Source organism: Tasmannia lanceolata, unplaced genomic scaffold (assembly GCF_043159265.1).
Source record: "Tasmannia lanceolata isolate RefF3 unplaced genomic scaffold, GAP_Taslan_0.1 ptg000013l, whole genome shotgun sequence".
Taxonomy (NCBI): domain Eukaryota; kingdom Viridiplantae; phylum Streptophyta; class Magnoliopsida; order Canellales; family Winteraceae; genus Tasmannia; species Tasmannia lanceolata.
In genome coordinates this window covers 15,814,332-15,837,834 of record NW_027518690.1, presented here as the reverse complement: position 1 = coordinate 15,837,834, position 23,503 = coordinate 15,814,332, and the positions used below count along the sequence as shown (strand labels likewise).

The 23,503-nt window shown below is 41.2% G+C and overlaps 1 protein-coding gene across 1 annotated transcript in view; it reads left to right on the top strand.

Annotated features, from left to right (window-relative positions):
• The window catches only part of LOC143889883 (glucose-6-phosphate 1-dehydrogenase, chloroplastic-like), a 34,099-nt gene extending 11,029 nt beyond the window's left edge, over window positions 1–23,070 (top strand). Inside the window, exons 5-10 of the mRNA XM_077394274.1 lie at window positions 18,998–19,203; window positions 19,391–19,540; window positions 19,645–19,765; window positions 20,675–20,904; window positions 21,481–21,681; window positions 22,382–23,070. Of these exons, the coding sequence (XP_077250389.1) occupies window positions 18,998–19,203; window positions 19,391–19,540; window positions 19,645–19,765; window positions 20,675–20,904; window positions 21,481–21,681; window positions 22,382–22,640 (1,167 nt within the window). The 3' untranslated portion in view covers window positions 22,641–23,070. The remainder of the gene's footprint in view (window positions 1–18,997; window positions 19,204–19,390; window positions 19,541–19,644; window positions 19,766–20,674; window positions 20,905–21,480; window positions 21,682–22,381) is intronic.
• The last annotated feature ends 433 nt before the right edge of the window (window positions 23,071–23,503 follow it).

Below are 23,503 nucleotides of genomic sequence, written 5' to 3'. Positions count from 1 at the left end.
TTCTAGAATAGCTTGTGGACAGAAAAATTGGATAAAGCTATTCTACTCAAACAGGACCCTTATATGTCCTTCGACCTGAGGAGTCATATTGATCTGTGGGTCCACTCTGTGATTTTGGTCTATCTCAAAGTAGTTCCTAGTTAGGGATTTCTTACGGATAGTGCTGGGTCATAGGGTGACCCTCGAGGTCAATTGGGATACCCAACAAGGAATCCTCTACCTCTTTAATTAGAGGAAAGTCATTTACAGTTTCAGTCTACCTCTTTAATCAGAGGAACTAAGACTGAAACTGTAAATGACTTTCCTCTAATTAAAGAGGTAGAGGATTCCTTGTTGGGTATCCCAATTGACCTCGAGGGTCACCCTATGACCCAGCACTATCCGTAAGAAATCCCTAACTAGGAACTACTTTGAGATAGACCAAAATCACAGAGTGGACCCACAGATCAATATGACTCCTCAGGTCGAAGGACATATAAGGGTCCTGTTTGAGTAGAATAGCTTTATCCAATTTTTCTGTCCACAAGCTATTCTAGAAAAGATCATATTCAGTGCACGAACCATTCAAAGGACCCATTCTACCTTGCTTAGGGTCCCCTACCCCAGTGACCGAGATAAGTCACCCCAATTCGTGTATGGAGGCAAGATCTGATGCTGGTTGTGTACAGGAGGAGGTGTCCAGCCTCAACCCCAACCAGGAACCTTTTAGGTCTGCAAAGAAAACAGAGTGCCATATCTCCCCGCTCCATAGGATCTGTGAATCCATGAGCATGACACCTCCTACGATGCTACCTAAGGACAAATGTGTGTTAATGAGCCCGTCACACACATTCCAATATAAGTACCCAAGGATGTCATGAAATGATGATATTATTAATAATTATGACTCAATGAATCAAACACTGGCTTTTAGGGCATACATTCTAACAATCTCTCACTTGCACTCAAAACCAGTTGTGCATGTATCTTAGACCCATACCCTCTAGGTGCTTCTCAAACACTCTTTGTGTGAGGGCCTTGGTCAAGGGATCCGCCATGTTATCCGCTGAAGCTATCTTCTCAATGGCTACATCTCCTCTACTGATGATCTCACGTATCACGTGATACTTCCGAAGGACGTGCTTTGACTTCTGGTGAGATCGGGGTTCCTTTGCTTGTGCTATGGCCCCGTTGTTATCACAATACAACATGATGGGCCTCTCAACTGAGGAAACAACTCCGAGTTCACCCAAGAACTTCCGCAGCCATACTGCTTCCTTTGCCGCATCACACGCAGCAATGTACTCCGCTTCAGTTGTGGAATCCGCTGTGGTATCTTGCTTGCAGCTCCTCCAACTCACCGCCCCATTTGCTAAAGTAAACACGAAACCCGAGGAAGATTTCATGTCATCAACATCAGATTGAAAATCTGAGTCGGTATATCCTGAAACGATCAAATCATTCCCACCATAGACTAAACAAGAATGCTTTGTCCTCTTGAGGTACTTAAGAATATGTTTCACTGCCGTCCAGTGCTCTAGACCTGGGTCGGCCTGGTATTTGCTAACCACACTCACGGAGTAACAAATATCTGGCCTAGTGCATAGCATGGCATACATCAAACTACCCACAGCTGATGCATAGGGAGTGATGCTCATTTTCTGCTTTTCGTCAGATGTCTTGGGAGACATCTTCTTGGAAAGCTTGACTCCATGCCGAAAAGGTATTAACCCCTGCTTAGAGTCCATCATGCTGAACCGAGCTAATATCTTATCGATATAGCTTTCCTGTGAAAGTCCAAGCAACCTATCCTTCCTGTCCCTAAACACTTTAAGGCCAAGTATATAGGACGCTTCTCCCAAGTCTTTCATGGCAAAGTGGTTGGACAACCATATCTTTGTGCTCGAAAGCATCCCTACATCATTTCCAATGAGTAGTATATCATCAACGTATAGTACTAAGAAAGTAACTGCACTCCCACTGACCTTCTTGTATACACAAGCCTCGTCCATGTTTTGAGAAAAGCCAAACTCTTTGACTGCCTCATCAAAACGGAGGTTCCAACTACGGGACGCCTGCTTCAATCCATAAATGGATTTCTGCAGCTTGCACACTTTTCGATTACCATCTCCGACAGCCTCAAAACCCTCGGGCTGGATCATGTAAATGTCTTCCTGAATGTTTCCATTCAGAAAAGCGGTTTTGACGCCCATCTGCCAGATCTCATAATCATAATATGCTGCTATTGCTAACAATATCCGAATGGACTTTAGCATGGCCACTGGTGAGAAGGTTTCCTCATAGTCAATGCCAGCCTTTTGACTATAGCCCTTTGCCACTAGTCGTGCTTTGAAGGTCTCCACCTTTCCATCCGGGCCCTTCTTCCTCTTATAGATCCATTTGCATCCAATGGGCTTTACACCCTCCAGTGGATCTACTAGAGTCCAGACCCTATTGGAATACATCGAGTCCATTTCAGATTTCATTGCATCTAGCCAATTTTGCGCATCGATGTCTGACATCGCTTCTTGGTAGTTATGGGGATCTATCTCGACTCTATCAGAGACCATACTGTAAACTTCTCCAAGATGGACAAATCTACTAGGTAGCCTGATCTCCCTCGTACTACGTCGGAGTGTCGGAATAGGTAATGTGGGTTCCTGCTCAGTGTCCTCATGTGTTATTTCTATTGGATTATCAGATTGCTCTTCCAAGGCAATCCTATCCCTCTTTCCTGTATTTAGGAGGAACTCTTTCTCGAGGAATACGGCATTCCGGCTTACAAAACAAGTTTGTTCGCCTGGGTTATAAAATAAATAACCCTTCGTCTCTTTGGGATACCCAATAAATACACACCTATAGGTCCTAGTTGCCAACTTATCAGTGCCTATCTTTTTCACATGGGCAGGACATCCCCATATCTTTATATGATTCAATGAGGGTTTCCTACCCGCCCATATCTCATACGGAGTGGTCGGCACTGACTTTGAAGGAACTCGGTTGAGGACATAGAGCGCTGTTTCTAAGGCATAGCCCCAAAGAAACAATGGTGTGCTGGCGAAGCTCATCATACTCCGAACCATATCTAACAAGGTTCGATTCCTCCTTTCTGCAACACCGTTATGCTGTGGTGTTGCAGGTGGAGTCCACTGAGAGATTATTCCACTTTCTCGCAGGTAGTCCCTAAACTCGGTAGAGAGGTATTCTCCGCCCCTATCAGAGCGAAGAGCCTTAATGGTTTTACCCAATTGGTTCTCTACTTCATTCTTGAACTCCTTGAACTTTTCAAGGGTCTCAGACTTACGTCGCATTAGGTATAGGTATCCATACCTAGAATGGTCATCCGTAAATGTCACGAAATAGATAAAACCACCTCTCGTCTCATGAGAAAAGGGTCCACACACGTCAGTGTGAATCAACTCCAATAAATCTCTAGTTCTTCCACTCTTGCTCTTAAAGGGAACCTTGGTCATTTTACCTTGCAGACACGGTTCACAAGTTGGGAAGGGCTCCACTTGGATTGAATCCAATGGGCCATCCTTAACCAACTTAGTGATCCGCTCTAGGTTAATGTGACCTAGTCGAAGATGCCAAAGATAGGTCGGATTAGCAGTGTCCCTAACCCTTTTTAGAGTTTTGGTATTTGCAACCGTTATACTCTCAGTGAAGTTAACATTCTCTAAGGCATTTAGTATATATAGACCATCAATTATTGTACCTTCAGTTATCAAGGAATTTCCATTCTTTATTAAAACATTTTTATTAAAAAACACAGAGTATCCATCTGAAATCAACTTAGAAACAGAAATCAAGTTTCTCCTGATCGAAGGTACATAAAGACAGTCATTAAGAAGTAAACTACTACCACTAGAGAATGATAACTTAAAATCTCCTACAGCCTGGACTGCAACTGTTGCATCCGTTCCGACTTGTAGGTACAGCTCGCCATCAGTCAGTCTTCTAGTTTCCCTGAATCCCTGTAACACATTGCAGATGTGTGAGGTCGCACCAGTATCCACACACCACGAGAAAACAGGACCAATCATATTGGTTTCAGCAACGAAACTTTCAAACTTACCTTCTGAAGGTTTGCCCTTCTTCAGGCTCTCCAGGTATGACCTGCAGTTTCGCTTCCAGTGCCCTGTCTTACCGCAGTGGAAGCATCCATCGTTGCCTTGTGACTTTTTCTTCTTAAAGCCACCCTTGTTCTTGACCACTTTAGGAGTATGTTTCTTGGAACCCATGCCTTTCCTCTTATTACCCTTGCCTTTTGGCTTGGGCGCCTTGGGAACATTTCCCTCGACAACGAAGGCTGATTTCCGGTTCCTTTTAAGGAGATCCTCTGCCGACTGAAGCATGTTCAGTAATTCTGACAACGTAACCTCCAACTTGTTCATGTTGTAATTCAACACAAACGTATCAAAGGGTTGAGGAAGGGATGCCAGAATTATGTCTATTTGGGACTCGGCATCAAAGAAGGCACCCAACACATCAAGCTCATTTAGGAAGCCCATCATCTTGAGCATGTGTTCCCTGACGGGTGTGCCCTCCACCATCTCGGTGGACACTAAGCTCTTCATTGTGATGAACCTAGCAGTGCGATTCTGCTCCCCAAACATCTCCTTGATGTTGGCCATCATATCCGTAGCCGTCGGCAACCCTTGGTGCTGATGTTGTAGCACGTTGGTCATCGAAGCCAAGATATAACATTTGGCCATATCATCATCCTCAAGCCACTTGTTATATTTTCCTTTTTCCTCGTTAGTGGCATTGTCATCTGGCACTTTTGGTGCCACCGTGGTCAGAACATAATACACCTTGGCTGCTCTCAGTACTATCGTGAGATTTCTCTTCCAGTCCACATAATTAGGACCGGACAATTTATTATCCTCAAGGATTCTAGCTAAGGGGTTGAAAGAGGCCATTTCTTAAATCTACATGCAAAGGAATGAGGCAAAAATTAGCAAGTTTCCACATTAGTTCATTATCATGACATATATCCATCAGTTTTGGGTTTTTAAACTCGATGGTACTACCCATTGAACATTACATCCAAGGGACCCTCTACCCCAAGGATCAAGAGAAAAACACTTTTTCTCCAATGGGCATTGGAAGCCCATCCATGCAACATTGGCCCTCGACTTTATTCTAGACCATACTTGCCCTGAATGAGCGGATTCCTCTAATCCATCCTGTTACATACGATCTCCAATATAATACGGCCTACGAGCATTGCGATGTATTTATCCTTTGGGCATCAACATCCTTTGCTCGTTTAAGTCAAACCCACTGCCTAGGAAACATGCAAGGAATTATAATTGGCTTCTGCTTTGGCATATGACCATTACATTCCCTACATTTTCCATATCTCAATGAGAATCAGATGGTTGCACTAGCTAAACAAAAGGTGCGGGTTCTGCTTTGGCATATGACCGCACATCCTTTTAACTAGCCAACTAAATGATGGCTGCGGAAGGCCATGAGAACATTCCTTTTTAATGAATCCCATTCTACAACTTAATATTAAATTTGAGGGTATTTTCGAGAGATAAACCAAACCATACATCCATCTCAGCAATACACAACATACAACATAAATAAAGTGCTTCTCGGTTCAGCATCTTGGATTAGGAGGGCACTCCCACTAACCATGATAAAAACAGCAGCCCCATTGTCCAAGATGTCAAACCGAGTGGTGATCATGGGCATCCTCCAATCGAATTGGGAAAATCCACCCGACCTTAGGGCGGATTTCCATAGGACTCGTGTGATCTAATCACACAACAAGTTCCATAATATGAAGCCAAAATAAAAATAAATTTTTTTTATATGTGGCTGCACCATCTCCGGTTGTAGCATCAACGATCCCATCGCGGTGCGTCTCTCGCTAGAAGATAGTCCCAACCATCGATTGCCTACCGGCTCGCATCCCGCGTCCAGTACATCAAATCATGAATCTTAAACCTCAAATTCTAGCCTAAAGAATTCAATACATCAATATATGATCCTTGGGAAACCGGTTATTTTCATAACCGCCTAAGGACTTATTACAGTTAAATAAATAAAAAAAATGCCATGTATCTCATACATTGGCTGAGGTCCATGTCCTTTTATGCCCAACTTTTCACCATGCACAAACCATAACAGAACTTATAAACAACAACATGCATCTCATGCATGTTCCACCATCAACAATAAAAATTTGATCATGCAATCATATTTAGTATTTAATAATCAGAATTATTAAAAAACATTTTAGATTGCTTTTAGGATCCATCAGTGGTTGGAGAAATAAGAAAACCTCAAGAATCGGACAGTGCACAAGTCTGCACTTATTCCGTTTATGGGCTGATCTTGTTTCTACCATAAACTTTGACCCGGCTGATGGATTTTGGCATTATTGGGATCATTGGATTTCTAACAATATATAAAATTCCATGATTCCATCTGATCACCAAAATTCCATCGTGCAAGAATCAAAGATCTACTTTGAGCCAATGTTTCTAAAACATGCATTGTCTTGATGTTCCGCAACCTCGGATAGCCGGGAATGGGCTCCGGGCTCACCGGTAAACATGATCTATCTTTGGTTGCTGGAACATCCCATCTAAGTAACTAAGGGCTCTGATACCACTGTAATGCGAGAGCCGGTCGAAGAGGCGCAGCGGAAGCCTTGAAACTAGTAAAACAAAAATTTCGGCCTGATTTCCGCAATCCCACGGACCTAGTTACTAGATGCTATTGGTTAGGAATAAAAATTCAGAAGTACAAGAATACTTTACAAAGGTGTTGTGATTGCCCAACCGACAATCTCTGCAAGATTTACTCCTCGCTTGGTCGGCTCACCCTTCTCAAAGGTGCGGACTCCGGAAGTTGAATTGGCGGATTCTCGGTTATTGATCGGACTTAAGGAGGGCTAGAGAACTCTTCTCCAATTCTTCTAAAACAATTTTCAGCAGTCATACTTGCTTGCTAATCTATTGCTCTTTTCTATAGAAGTGAACACTTCCACCTATTTCAATGGTGGTAATGCTGTGTCGGTCACCTAACATGAATATTTTATGTTGTGGTGATAATGCTGTTCCTACACACCATATATGAATTCTCCCTTAACATAAAATATCCATGGATAACATAAAAAACTCATGGTCACTATATAAAACATTTCCACTTATTGTAACAAGGGTGGAAACAAAGGTGTTGTGTCGGTCACCATACATTTCCACTTATTTTAACAATGGTGGAAACAAAGGTATTGTGTTGGTCACCATATAAAACATTTCCACTTATTTTAACAAGTTGCACTTGTGTGGGTGTGCGCACCATATGATTTGGTGCTCCTCCTCCCTATATCTCATATAGGTGATCATATCCGTCCGTTCAAAAGATAAAATCCAGATCCCGGATCATCCAACGATCCTTATGGGACAAGCAAGTAATGAGTGGGATCGACGCAGGGATCCGACGGCCTATCCTGCGGAACCCATGATGGGCCCCACTGCGACTATGCCATGTAGCAACCACGGTCGCAATTAGGTAAGTGGCCCCCACCAGGACATTACCCTGAAGATGACCGTCAGATCATCTAATACCCATAATCGTATCATATACGTATGTCCTACCTCCACTCTTCATTTACTGGGTTGGGCACTACGGGGGGTGGACACTTAGTACCCCCTGGGCCCACCCAATGGTATACCTTTCAGTCTAGTAGCTCGGGCCCACAAATGCATTTGTAAATTCTTCCGAAAATATATCTTATATAATTTGAAAACATTTTGACAAACTATTTATCAAATCACCTGGCCAGGTATTTTCAGAGGCATAAACTAAGACTGAAACTGTAAATGACTTTCCTATAATTAAAGAGGTAGAGGATTCCTTGTTGGGTATCCCTATTGACCTCGAGGGTCACCCTATGACCCAGCACTATCCGTAAGAAATCCCTAACTAGGAACTACTTTGAGATAGACCAAAATCACAGAGTGGGCCCACAGATCAATATGACTCCTCAGGTCGAAGGACATATAAGGGTCCTGTTTGAGTAGAATAGCTTTATCCAATTTTTCTGTCCACAAGCTATTCTAGAAAAGATCCTATTCAGTGCACGAACCATTCAAAGCACCCATTCTACCTTGCTTAGGGTCCCCTACCCCAGTGACCGAGATAAGTCACCCCAATTCGTGTATGGAGGCAAGATCTGATGCTGGTTGTGTACAGGAGGAGGTGTCCAGCCTCAACCCCAACCAGGATCCTTTTAGGTCTGCAAAGAAAACGGAGTGCCATATCTCCCCGCTCCATAGGATCTGTGAATCCATGAGCATGACACCTCCTACGATGCTACCTAAGGACAAATGTGTGTTAATGAGCCCGTCACACACATTCCAATATAAGTACCCATGGATGTCATGAAATGATGATATTATTAATAATTATGACTCAATGCATCAAACACTGGCTTTTAGGGCATACATTCTAACAATCTCCCACTTGCACTCAAAACCAGTTGTGCATGTATCTTAGACCCATACCCTCTAGGTGCTTCTCAAACACTCTTTGTGTGAGGGCCTTGGTCAAGGGATCCGCCATGTTATCCGCTGAAGCTATCTTCTCAATGGCTACATCTCCTCTACTGATGATCTCACGTGATACTTCCGAAGGACGTGCTTTGACTTCTGGTGAGATCGGGGTTCCTTTGCTTGTGCTATGGCCCCGTTGTTATCACAATACAACATGATGGGCCTCTCAACTGAGGAAACAACTCCGAGTTCACCCAAGAACTTCCGCAGCCATACTGCTTCCTTTGCCGCATCACATGCAGCAATGTACTCCGCTTCAGTTGTGGAATCCGCTGTGGTATCTTGCTTGCAGCTCCTCCAACTCACCGCCCCATTTGCTAAAGTAAACACGAAACCCGAGGAAGATTTCATGTCATCAACATCAGATTGAAAATCTGAGTCGCCAAAAGTGAGTCATAGGATTTTAAAGCAGTGTTTAAAAAATCAGATTTGGAGCAGCCAAGGTAAAAAGGAATCGACTTGGGTGAGTCCATAATTGATGTGGTCAACTTTTCACTAACTTTAGGGAGTCAAGGGAGTTTTTGATTGACTGGTGGGGCAAAATTGGGATGCAGATGACAGCTCGGGAAAGCTAAAACCCAGTCTACTCGGGCGAGTCAATGATTGACTTGGAGAGTTTTTAATCGGTGCTTTAGAGCATTCAAACCTATGTGACATCAACTTGCATTATATTCCTGGCCCCATGCTCTTAGAAAAATTATATATCTACCCATTGTTTTCCAACTAGTAATTAGAATATATGATAAAAAAAGGCACCTTTAAGAGAAACCAAATGGATTTTATTTCTTTTATTTTTGGGCAAAGCATGCTATTGCCAATCTACTCGTTAGTAGTGTCGTGGCCCATGATTGTAATGCGAGCATGACATGAAAGGTCTATACTAGTCTATATATAACATGATGGTTACCAACTTACCATCGTGTGGCATCTTGACAATATTGTATTTCTTTATCCACTTGTTGGTGAAGGAGATGAAAACTACTGTTCTTGCAGTTTGATCATGATAGTGCAAAAGTGAAAGGACATGATTGCAGTTTGTCACCAATAACCGTGTCATGCTATCTCTTTCTTACCAAATGATCACTCCAAGGATCATTTGCACATACGTAATGCAAAAGTGAAAGGACTTGAAAAGTTAGGGCCAAAAGGAGGAGATGTAATGGAATTGGGACTTTTCCAGGGGCGACCCAACAGCTGCAAAAAATCACAATCAACTATGTATCGGGGCACCAGTTCATTTCCATGCATATTCACTTAGGATATTTGACAGCATAATCAATACCGTCGTGTGTTTGTCAAGAAGTAGAGCTTGCCATAGTGAATATTTTTTATGGATTTACTCTCACCCTCTCGAAGCAGGATACACAGGCATCAAACTTGTACTGTAATGAGAAGGAGAGAATCATGATTAGTAGGGAGAACTAGGGGAGAGTTCCACAAAATGACGGTGCGGGACTTTTTTGGTCACCGCCGGGGGGAATTTCCGGGTGTGATCTACTTGAGAAACTCTAGCGGAAGGGGCTATTGTAGTTGTGGGTATGGATTAGAGGGCCTGAAGGATGTATATCTAGACCTTATTGACGCGGATACTCAGTTCTAGATGCCCTTCAAGCGCAGAAATTGCAGAAGGATTGCTGTAGAAAAAGTCTTATACTTATTGGAAAAGGAAAAACTATAAAGACATCGCCCCAAACCTCGCCGTAGCGAAATCATAGGTACGAAAGGGTTGATCTAGACGAACCAATCCATTAGGCAACTGGAGAGCAACTGAGAGTTGGTATGAAGGAAATAGAAGGACCAGTCCCCCACTGCGAACAGATCGAGTTTGGCGTTGTTATGACTGTGGGTATTACAACTTCGGTCAACGCCATTGTTGCCGGAAGTGTAATATGAGTAAAAATTTATCCTGGCAGGGAGGAGGGATCCCAAAGTGATGGAATCTATTGCATGTTCACGGAAATTCATATCCCCTCTGCTGAGGTAGTAGAGCGTAAGACAGTCCTAAAGAGATGTCTAGTGGGATGTATAAAAGGCAGCTCATGGAACCTTAATGTGGTCTGGGAATGGGCCAAAAAATCTTGGGAGATTCCAGATCTCCCGAAACCTTTTATGATCATCCCAGAAGAGGTCTTATTCTGCTTCGACTCGGAAGCCCAAGCATATCAGGTCCTACACTATGGAGGGGATGCTTTTGGGGGTCATGTCTTTTCCCTTCAAACATGGAACCCAGGTTGCTTTCAATACAGGAGCGAAGACTATTTGGATTAGATTTTATGATATTTCTTTAGATGCATGGACATCTCCATTGCTCAAAGCTATGGGAAAATACTTTGGTCAGGTCCTTCAAGTTAAATTATCTGGGGATCATGATTACTGCTTGGCCTTTGCATTTGTAAAAGTCCTCACCACAGACTGGAAAAATTTGCCACCATTTATTAGCTTGAAGATAGAAGGTAAAAGCTATTTAGTGGATGTTAAGGTTGTGCCTGAGGACAATGGCATTAATGAAGATCATTCCTCGGATGTTAACGACACTATGGGAAAAGAAAGCATTCAAGGCAACGAAGGTCTATTCCGGTGAACTGCAGCTGGAAGAAAAATCTTTCCACGAAAAGGAAAGAAAAGTTCCCTCGTACGGTCAGGAAAAAGAAATTCAACTGTTGCTAGAGGCCAAATTCAAATTTGAACCAAGACCAGACCATCCTGAGACGTCACTGGCTGCTATGTTGAGACCTCAAGTAGAAGAAGGTCGGCTAGTTAAGACGCATAGGCAATACACGTTTAATGCACGGACACGTGGCACCACCAGAAAGGACTTCCAGAGCCGAGGGGAAGAAAGAGAAGACATTAAGGCGTCTATTGCCTTGAAGGGTACAAAGGAATTAATTTGCTACAAAAAGCATGTTGGGAAGTTGAGCAAGAGAGATCCTGAGAGGCGATATCCAGATAGGAAACGTGTCGATTTTCATAAGAATGCGAAATGTTTCCGTATTGAGAAGGAAACCCCATACACGGCTTTCACCATTATGGGAGTCATTATTACAGGTCCTCAATCCTAGAGGCTACTAAAAGGTGGTTTCCCCACTATAAGAGGAAATCGACAGGGCGCTTTCTCAACAGAAGAGAGAAGAAAAAGAAAGACTTCCTTGCCAGAATCCTAACAATGTTGGAGAAATTTGAGCAGAGAAAGCCATACAGGAGTGATGCAGCACCGTGAAGAAAAATTGAGGAAAGGGGAGAGAAATAGACGAAAGGGGATAGAATTAGAAGACGAAGATTAGATATAGAAGAGACGAATTTAGGGAGAAGTAGAAGAGGAGAAGAATAGATGAAGAATAGAGGAAGAAGAGAAGAAGAGGAGAGGAGAACTAGAAGAAGAGAAGAAGAGCAGGAAGAAGAGAGGAAATTAGAGGGGAGAATCTCAATTCAATTAATAATCATCAAAGTTTTTTTTAATAAAGCTGTAAAGAGACCTATAAATAGGCAATTAACAACCTAAAAGATAAAAAATCACTAAAATAAGAATTCCTAAAAGACTAAACTTCCTAATTCTAAATAACATGGAAAATAAAATTCTGGAAACTAAAATAACATGGAAAATAAAGGCCTAGAAATCCTAATGGGCAAATATGCCACTTATTGGCCTATTATCTGCATCATTCTCCCCCACTTGAAAAGAACTCGACCTCGAGTTCTAGTCCTCCTGGATCAAATATGTACACGATCCACTGAAGCAGTATGAATCGTAATCCGTCGAACTCTGGAATGCGGTACAACACTCGTGATGTCTGTAAAAGTGGTATGGAACGTGAGCGTAGTGATAAAGAAGACATCATCCATGGAGAACCATAAAGAAATGAACCTCTCCTGACAAGTAATGTGACAGGGAATATAGCAATGTACTCCTCCTGTACTGGAGTGATGGCCATGGGTAGCATCAATCCCTGCTCTACATGGTCGATCTCAAGCAAGCCTCGGCAAAACTTTCCCATAATACTCTCATCTGTAGTCTTATCTTGTCCAGTTGAATCAATCTCTGTAAATGCTAAGACCTCCTGATCAATCTGCATAACAAGCTCCTCCGTGTCAGCACAAATCTCGACAATATGCTTAACCGGCTCAAAGATAGTGCAATCCTCAACAATATGCTCTCGAACATCCTTCTCAAGTAATGGCTCATCAGTCAGGTCACTCACCTCTAACTCATGGCGGTGCTCGGTCAACTCTATCAAAGAATCAGCCTCACATGGATCAGTCACAATATTTGCTTCTACTGTGGAAGTGCCAAGATCTCTCTCTAGATGCTCGGCAATCGGTGCTAGGGAAACCTCTGAATCATAATGCCCGTCGAGATCAGCCTTAACAATCACTGGAATCTCTGGCTCTAAATCAGACATCTCTGACTCAGTATCTGATATAATCAAGGACTTAACTATAATAATCTCATCAACATTAGCTTCTGTCGGACCAATAGCATCATCTGTGTCTGGCTTGTCAAAAGTGATAGCAAATTCCTTTACTGCGTCAAGTTCAACTTCTCGTGCACGGCGGGCTGCGACTTCTTGTTCACGGCGAGCTGCCTCTTCACGTACTATCCTCTGCTCGTACCGATAAAGAGCTACTTTCGCACAAGCGTAGAGAAACTCCTCACGAACCTCCTCCCATCGACGGAATGGAGGTTCGCCTAAGTGACGACGCTTCGCCTCCAAGTGTTTCAAATAACCTTGAGCTTGTCCTCTCACAGTTTTTCGGAGGCGGTAGATGGGCGCTATGTCTTCATAGTTGTAGTACACACAATATACATCCAAAGCAGCGATCCACTGTAGACATGCATCCTCATAATAGCTATAGTGAGTTTGGCTTTTCAAATAACTATCGTCATACCAGTCAAAATATGGAACATAGGGCGGAGCCATTGGGATCGGCATCGAAACTGAAATCAACTGTCGGATCTGTCTGGCATGTCGAAAGAAGCACAACGTCTGTCGCGGATTTGAAATCGAATGAGTGAAAGCTGATGATTGGAAGAAGGAACGCGATCAACGGCTTGGATTGCTCCTGAAACTGTGCTTAAGACTGTTGTCCGCTGCTGAAAATATGCTGGATGCGCTCTAAAAGTTGTTACGAACAACTTTCGTGTTGAGGCCGAGGGCCAATTTTGAGCAGAAATGGCTCGAGTAAGGAGAGAGAAAACTAGCGGAGAGAGGAGAGAGAAAATAGAGAGAAAAAAGAAACTCAATTTCTATTTTTTATTTATTTATTTGGACGGGTGGTGTCTCGAGTAAAACAGGGGAAGCTAATCGGTGCACAAATATTGTAGTTGGGATGCCTAGGGAATAAGAGGGGTGAGTTATTTACTTTATGTGATAAAGTAAATAATGACACCTAAAGGGGTGTCCAGATAAGAAGAGGTGTATAAAGTAAATAAAGAGGGGTGTGGCTGGTAAAATAGGGGTAGAAAGAAAGACTTAAGCTACGTGTGGGGTTGTCCAAGGAAAGAAAGAGGGGCTGATTTTGGCAAGTTAACTTTATTGTGATGTAACCCTCACTATCCCGTGGGAGCTTCCAACAATAAAGATTTATTTCCACTTTGGTAAAAGGAAACTTTCTTTATTGTTTTTGTGGAAACTTACCCTACAAGTAAGCTGCCTTCCTTATCTTCTACTATGGCTTTCCAGTAATTCAGAGAATTGATGGCTTTGATCGGAAAAAAAGGATTGGGTTTTTGTTTTGGGTTTCGGATTGGATTGGGGTCTGGCAAAGAGGTACGGGTTCCAAATCTTGGGAGAATTTGCAAGCGCTTCGCGATTCAATATTCGGAGACTCGGATCCTTTGCTTTGATACCAAATTGATGGCTTTGATACCAAATTGATGCAGCACCGTGAAGAAAAGTTGAGGAAAGGAGAGAGAAATAGACAAAAGGGGATAGAATTAGAATAATAGGGGAAGAAGAGACGAAAATAACATGAAGAAGGGACGAAATTAGGGTGAAATAGAAGACGAATAGGAGAAGAGAAGTAGAAGAAGAGAGGGAAGAATAGAAATTTGGGGGAGAAGTGCTCAATCAATTGTATTAATCATCAAAGTTTTTGTGAAGTGTTAAACAACAAAGAGGAAAGGTTGGCTGAGATTCAAGGGAAGGGGGGTTAGGGTTATTTGGGTTTCAAGTGATGGAGGTGGAAGGTTCTTCAAATCTGTCCCACTAATGAATAGAAGATTGTATTCAGGTAAGATATCAAAGGATGATCGAATGGTTTATGAGTCTTTGTTGAGGTAGAGTTTAATAGTGGGAAAAGGGCAGCTTCGGAGGCAACTGGTAGTGGGTTTAAGGGTAATGAATTTGCAGGGGCTGTGAATAAACAGGGACAGTTTTGTAATTGGCTGCAGGAAGATACTGGGTAGGGGCAGTTTAATGACTTCTACAGACTGATTTCTGATTTTAGTGTATCTAGAGGACTGGGTTTTTTATGGTCGGAAAAAAAAGGATTGGGTTAGGGTTTGTGTTAGGCTTAGGTTTAGCGCTGAAAATTAGGGCTCCTATGTGGTGTCTGGTTGGAGGAGGAGACTGGGTTTGAATGGGGTCTGGAAAAGGGGTTTGGGACATGTTTTAGTGGAGATGGTGAGGCAGATGGGTTGGGAAAAATTGGAGAGAAAAAACTCAGATCTTTGGCTTTGATACCAAATTGATGCAGCACCGTGAAGAAAAATTGAAGAAAGGGGAGAGAAATAGGCGAAAGGGGATAGAATTAGAAGACGAAGATTAGATATAGAAGAGACGAATTTAGCGAGAAGTAGAAGAGAAGGAGAAGAATAGATGAAGAATAGAGGAAGAAGAGAAGAAGAGGAGAGGAGAACTAGAAGAAGAGAAGAAGAGCAGGAAGAAGAGAGGAAATTAGAGGGGAGAATCTCAATTCAATTAGTAATTATCAAAGTTTTTTTTAATAAAGCTGTAAAGAGGCCTATAAATAGGCAATTAACAACCTAAAAGATAAAAAACTACTAAAATAAGAATTCCTAAATGACTATACTTCCTAATTCTAAATAACATGGAAAATAAAATTCTGGAAACTAAAATAACATGGAAATTAAAGGCCTAGAAATCCTAATGGGCAAATATGCCACTTATTGGCCTATTATCTGCATCAAGGAGGAAGTGGAGCAAACACAGTCGGAATCGCATTAGGGGAAGACCACCTTGGAGGAATAAGAGCAAGTTTATTCTGAAGAATTTGAGGAGATGGCCAAAATGGGGGATGTATTGGTATAGGCTACAAGGGAGACGTGGAAGAAACAAAAAGAATGTTTTTTGATATTGAGAAAAGAGATGCGGACGAGAAGAAAGGTAAGACCTCTGGCCGTGGGAGTTGAGCGCTCAAAGCTCTCAGGAAATGAAGGTTTTTTTTTTTGTAAATATGCTGGTTGGACACTTATTGACGGTAGGTGGTTCTCGGGATCTTGTTTTGTTTATGGTAGGCTATGGTAGTTTCTGGTTGTTGCAAGGGCTGGGAATCTTGTGAGGAGCTGGAAGCCCATGTTAAAAAAAATTTCTTTAAGAATTAAGGATGGGTAAGTAGGTCTATCTAAGCGTGCTTGAAGATTTTCTCCCCTAGATAACCATTCCTTCTCATTTATTTACCAAGGTGGGTGAGAAAATGCTTTAGGTTCTTGATGCACTTCAAGGCATATTAACTCCTTGGTTTCTTCAGTTGAATGATGTGTGGGCTATATGTTGCTTTTTGTCTTTGGACGTTTTTAAAAGGCATAGAAGGTTGCTGGGAAGGGTCGATATGAAAGGAAGTTTAGATGATGGGGGATTTCTGTTAGGTGTTGGAGGAAGTTTGTATATAGTCTTTTATGATTTTTCTTTTTGGATCCTAGAGTATACTCATGGACCATCATACTATGTAATTTCCGGTGGGACTACTGGTCCCCATGTATATTTCATGGTATGAATACAATAGTCACCTTTCAAAAAAAAGGAGGAGATGTGATGATGTATGCATGACATCTGCTGACATCATCCAGAAAGTCCTACCGTGTCAGGTTGATTTGAAAATCTAGAAGCCCTCTCGTTTTCACTTTGATATTTATAGTGATTTTCTTATATTTTTAGAAGAATGTAACATGGTCCTTGAGAAGCATGATCAGGAGATTGGAAGGTGTCTGTTCTGAAAATTGGAGATTAATAAGTATTTGGAGATGAAATCAAGGAGAAAATATGAGCTTTGGGTTGTCGAGGGAAGGGGAGGGGTTTGGTTAATGCAAAAGAAGTCCTAACAAGATCAGGAGATTGGAAGGAGTTCTAGATTTTAAGAACTTCTAGTTTTCTTAGTTGGATCAAGAATCAAATTTAGGGTTACAGTGCAAAATTTTTCTATTTCTGTTGTTTGCTTTGATTTGGTTGTATTATGTGCGGAAAGAAGTCTAAAGTTATTTTGAAATTGGATTTAGAGAAGGTGCTGATGTTATTGTGGAGAAGTCTATAAGTATGTGTTTGAGTTGTTGACAAGTCTCTGTAAATAGCAGTTCACGACTTTCTGTAATAATTCTTGGTGCTCAACTATCAGAGCTTATTTGTCTTTTATTTAAGCTTTTCCTTTTCAGTTCTCTTTTGCTGTGTTGTTATTGAAATCCTACTAGTTGGTTTAAAGCTGAAAATATTTGGATTCTGAATTTTCTCTTTACTTAGTTGCTGAAGTAACACTAGTCAGCTCTGCTAATCCCCAATTAGGAACTTGGTTTTCATCATTTTGGCATCAGAGCTCTCATATCTTTGGGTTGATTGTTGATTTAATGGCTCGAAAGAAGGCTCTGTAGATCTCCATAAGAGGATTCTTCAACACGTATTGCAATTAATGGACTGAGAAGTATTGCATTCACGCCATGAGGAAGAGTGGAAGGCTTTTGAGAGCTATATACTCAAATCCTTGGAATTTTGCGTGGGGCTTCTTTTCATGCCGATCAAGGTTGTTTTGATGTGGATTATGTGATTGATGGCCATCCAAGGCGGACAAATGTTTGAATACAAGGAGATGGCTAACGACAAGAAGATGAAGCTTAATACTATCAAATTGTCTGGCTGTGCTTGATTTGTGGGATGAGCTCCATAGTAACCTTTTGAGGTATGGAAAGGATAAGATCCAATCATCTGAGAAGGTGTATTCCATTTGTCTTCCTTCACCATTCCTATCAGAGATGTCAGAGATGCTTAAGGACATTCAGATGAGATGTGTCCCTTCTTTCCACATCAAAAACACTTATGTTTTAGATGAAGTCACTTGTGAATCCACAAGTATTTGTGTATGATTTAGAAGGCTGAGAATTCAGCTTGATTTAGATCTTGTTGGCACACATTTGAAGCCAGTGAAAAAGTTAGGCGATTGCTGCTTGAATTTCTTCAATGTCTTATTCATCTACTTAGTCCTCAAAAACAATACCAAAAGTTTAGATGCATAAAGCATATTGAATGGAAGGCCTCAACCCGTTCAAGAACCTTGCGATTAATTGGTCTTGTGTGTATCCTATAAGGTTATTTGTAGAACTCTTCTATATATTGAGCAACCATTTTCGTACCTTGAATAAACTTATAGAGTCAATTGTATAGGGTTTGCGGGTCTGCCGGTAATTGAAGGGTAGGAATTCCTCTCCCATAAATTTCTTCGTCTCCTCTCAGTTAATAATCGTCGGTTGGAATAATTGGGGTTGGAGCAATTGGGCCTCTGAATATCTATCGATTGCCACCACACCGCCTCACGACATCTTAGCCTCTAAGGCTCTAAGCCACTAACTCCACCCTGTTATGCGTCAATGCTTCCTTGTAATCGAGAACTTCTTTTATCATGGTTACCCAATCAAGATACTCTTCGACCTCCAATCCGTCACAAAATTTTGGAATTTCAATCGTAATCCCTGCTTCCGATTATTCTCGTGGAACATGATTCACGGGCTGAAATCATTGTCGAGGGGGGTACCAGTTGAGGATTAATACCTAGAGTTTACCTCTTCTTCAAGTTCTGCCCATAGATTAATGTCATAGGTTTTGGAATGGGCCTCTTCTATGCTCATCAAGCTTTAATGGAATGGGCCCTATATAAGACTGAATTAAAGTCCATCTCCAAATTACATGCTGGAAATTTGGCACTTTTCTTTGCGTAATGCTGTTGCTCCAGTCATGGGCCACGAGCAGTCCCAATTCTGCCTCTTATTGCATGAGTTTTGATGATCTTAGGATGCTCTAACAACAGCTGCACATGTTGTTCCACTTCCTCCTCAACCTCAATTTGAGGTTGCACTTCATCACTATCACCATTTTTCATTTCAAAGGTAAATGACAAGCATGCCTGCCATTGGCATATTCTTTGTGGTTTGATTGCTAGGTTGTATATTTCTTCGGTGTTTTATAAATGGTTATTCTAAATTCTGTTATATGTGCATACAGGGTGAGAGGCTCTCGAACCGGCTTTTCTATTTATCAATTCCACCAAATATATTTATAGACGTGGTGAAATGCGCTAGCTTTTCTGCCTCGTCCTCTGATGGGTGGACACGGGTCATCGTTGAGAAACCTTTCGGCCGGGATTCTGAATCATCTGCTGCTTTAACAAGAGACCTGAAGCAGTACTTAGTGGAGGATCAAATTTTTAGGTAGGGTTTCCTTTCTCCAGGTGCCGAAATTTACAAGATTTCCACTGAAATTTTAAAAAATTCCACCGAAAATTTAAGATTTCCACCTAAAATTTTCGGTTTCGGCTGTGGCCGATACCAACATTTAATCCTTGCCGTAGAGGACCATTGTTTTTTATTCTGATCTCGGCTAATGATCTTTCTGCAGAATCGACCACTATTTGGGGAAGGAACTGGTTGAGAACCTATCTGTTCTCCGGTTCGCGAATCTTGTTTTTGAACCTCTATGGTCAAGGCAGTATATAAGGAATGTGCAGTTGATCTTCTCTGAAGATTTTGGTACTGAAGGACGTGGTGGGTAAGATTCGATTATACCCGGATGCATATTGGGGTTAAAATTATAACAATAACCTATAATATGTTAAAAGCCGCCTTACTTTTTTCGTATTGGTTTGTTGGCAGGTATTTTGACAGTTATGGGATCATAAGGGACATAATGCAGAATCATCTCCTTCAAATATTAGCCCTCTTTGCTATGGAAACCCCTGTCAGTTTGGATGCAGAAGACATCAGGAACGAAAAGGTCTGTTCAGAGGGAAAGAATTGTATAATTCACATTTCAAAAAAGAAAAAGAAAAAAGAATTGCATAATTCAGTTTTATTTGATGGATTGTAAAGAATTGCATTATTCAGTTTTATTTGTTGGATTCTACTTAGATTATTCTAGTTCTACTTAGATTATTCCTATGTTACATGGATTCTTCTGAATGGGTGAAGAATCCGTGTTGGACACATCTCGGATTCCAATACTTTAGGATTCACAGAGACACTTCTAGGTCTCTTTTAATTGTTTTTTCCTTCTGAATACTGCTACTACAACCTTACAATTACTGCATGTTTTAAGTTTTATCCATCCTAATAGCAAGGTTTTTATATGAAAATCAAACATTATATTTATGGGCTTTGCTTGGGACCATCGCAAAAGTCATTTCGCGGAGCGGCTGTTGCATGTGAGTACGTGGCTGCTCTCACATGCAACAGCCGTTCCGTGACATGCCTTCTGCGATGGTCCCTATCAAATCCCTATATTTATTCAAACCCCTAAAAATTTTGATTTATTATTTATTATAAGAGCAATGATAGATACAAGGGAGCCCTTGCATAAAGAGCCGCCAAAAGGGCTCTTCATTGGATCCACATCATTTTCAGTTACATTTTAAAATTGGTTGAAAAAGTAAAATCAGTTACATTTGATGACGTGGATCCAATCAATAGCCCTTTTTTGGCTCTTTATACAAGGGCTCCCTTGTATCTATCATTCCTCTTATTATAATGAAAATTTCAGAATTAAATAAAATATTTTGGCGAATCCACGAATCATTATTTTTGAGGTTTGCCCAATCCGACACTCGTACCTGTACTCCGACAAATCGTACTTATACTGATGCAGCATAGGATTATTCTTTCTTTTAAATTGGTTAATTTCTCTCAGGTGAAAGTTCTACGTTCTATGAAGCCATTGCAACTAGAAAACTTGGTGGTTGGGCAATATAAAAGCTACACAAAGGGCGGTGTTACATACCCAGGATACAGAGACGATAAGACCGTACCAAACGATAGCCTGACCCCAACATTTGCCGCGGCTGCTCTTTTTATAGACAATGCTAGATGGGATGGTGTGCCGTTTCTCATGAAAGCCGGGAAAGCATTGGATACTAGGCGGTATGTAACAAAGAGTTGGTGTCTAGCTTCTCTTTTCTTTTAATTTTAATGTGCGTTCTCTCTATTTACCTCATGGTCAGGGCAGAATTTATAGTGTGTGAATGTACAGTCCAGTATTTTTCAAAAAGTTCTGTACGGCCCACTTCATAGGATGTAACAAAGAGTTGGTGTCTAGCTTCCCTTATCTTTTAATTTTAATGTGCGTTCTCTGTATTTACCTCATGGTCAGGACAGAATTTATAGTGTGTGAATGTACTGTCCAGTATTTTTCAAAAAGTTCTGTACGGCCCACTTCATAGGATGATCCAAACCGTTCATTTGTTGGGCCATAACACAAATTGGTTGTTTCCCGGAAATCTTTTCCATAGGATCATCCAATGGAAATGATTTTCGAGGCACAACCTATTTACGTTGTGGCCCAACAAATGAACGCTTTGGATCATCCTATGAATCAACCTATGAAGTGGGCTACTTTTTGAAAAATGCTGGACTATACGGCCACACACCATATAAAATGCCCTAGTTTTTAGAGTTTGAGCTGATGTGGTGTAAAATTGGAAATTGTTTTGTTTTCAGAACGGAAATCAGAGTACAATTCAGACATGTTCCTGGTAATTTATACAAGAGGAGCTTTGGAATGGATCTTGATCTTGCAACAAATGAGCTTGTTATCCGAGTGCAGCCTGATGAGGCCATTTATTTAAAGATCAATAATAAAATCCCTGGTTTGGGGATGAGGTTGGACCGCAGTAACCTGAATCTTCATTATGCAGCAAGGTATGGGCAAAAATTATTAAGAAATTGAGAGCTGACTAAACTTTCAAATGACCCACTTTTCTAAAACTGGCAGTATTATTTGTTTGCATCTACTCTGTACCATATGTGTGTAGCATAGTCTATTTTAGAAATATAAGGTGATGATCTTTCAAAGATATGATCTTATATGCAGCTGGGAATGGAAGGCATTGCATACTTAAGCTGGGTTTTGTTGATGTGTCTGAAAAATTAAAGCCATTGAAAATCCATCCTTCTCCTTCAAGGAGGGGACTGAACTAAAATGACCATTTATTGAAAGAATATGTAACTAAAAAATTAAAGCCTTTGGAAACCCATCCTTCTCCTTCTAGGAGGGGACTGAACTAAAATGACCACATATTGAAAGAATGTATATCTGAAAAAGCCTTTGAAAATCCATCCTTCTTCTAGGAGGGGACTCAATTAAAAATGACCTTATATTGAAAGAATCTCATTAATGTCCAATATTCTTGGAGCCAAATGCTCTCAGTTTGTAGCAATTTTTAATGTTTTGTGGAGAATCTCTGATCCTCTGCTCCTATTTATTATCCAAAAAATTTAAGGAGAAAAGGTCTTTTGATGGTTCAGTCCCTTCTGATAATTTGGTGGCCTTTTCTGTTGTCTTTTAATTCGCTGGCATTTTAATTCAACTGGCCATTTTGGTGGGTTTTTTTCTCTCTAGATATTCGAAGGAAATACCTGATGCTTACGAGAGGCTTCTACTTGATGCAATCGAAGGAGAACGGCGGCTTTTCATTCGGAGTGATGAATTGGATGCTGCGTGGGAGCTGTTCACGCCAATGTTGAAAGAGCTGGAGGAAAAGAAGATTGTTCCTGAGCCTTATAGTTATGGGAGTCGAGGACCCGATGGCGCTCATTATCTAGCGGCCAAGTACAAAGTCCGATGGGGCGACCTCAGTTCAGATCACCATCATGGCTGATTCTTCGGAGTTACACTTGAAAGTTCGAGAGAAGCTTCGGAATCTTTGTTTATTTAGGAGATGTTAAACATATGAATAATTCATTTCCGTGGTGAATGGAAAGGTCACCAAAGGCTTGAAATCCCCTGAAACATGGTGATAGGTCAGAATCTTGGATATCTGAGATTCGTTTGTAATCAGACATGTTTAAGATGAGTAGGGAATTTTGCTCTCATTCAAGAAGAGTCTGCCCATTATTTGGGTGGTTTTTTGTTAAGCATCTTACTGGGAAGAAAGACTAGCCAGTGAGGATGCATGTTATAGAACAAATCTGATATTGTTTTTAGAGTTATGTATGAGATAAGCACAACACAAGAACTAGATCACAAGCAAACAGGTAAATTTTCAGTCCAGAGAAGATTTCATAGAGATGCAGGAAACATTTCCATGAGCCATTTTTACCATTTGTTCTGAAAGTATATTCATACATGGGTTTGTTAATTTTGTCACCATATTAACATCCCCAAAGAGGATTATACTTTCAATTCCAAATTTAACTCTGCAACCCAATATGCTGGCCCCCAAATTTTCAAATTTCAACACTAGCTGTTCCATGTATTTTTTAGAAGAGATATCTCCAACGGTTTTGCTGCTTTATGTTATGCCAATTCAAATTTGTAGGTATATTTGACTCTGGGAAACCGCATCTGCACTCCCCTGTTTTGATAATGACACTCTTCTATTTATCTGCAGTTTTAATGCTTAAAAGCAGGACTTTTACACTTCTTAAAAGACACCCGTGTACAACCCATAGTTCTGGCCAAATCCCATAGAGAATACCTCGATTGGATTATCTTAGGCCCCTGATTCATCAAGCCTCAATT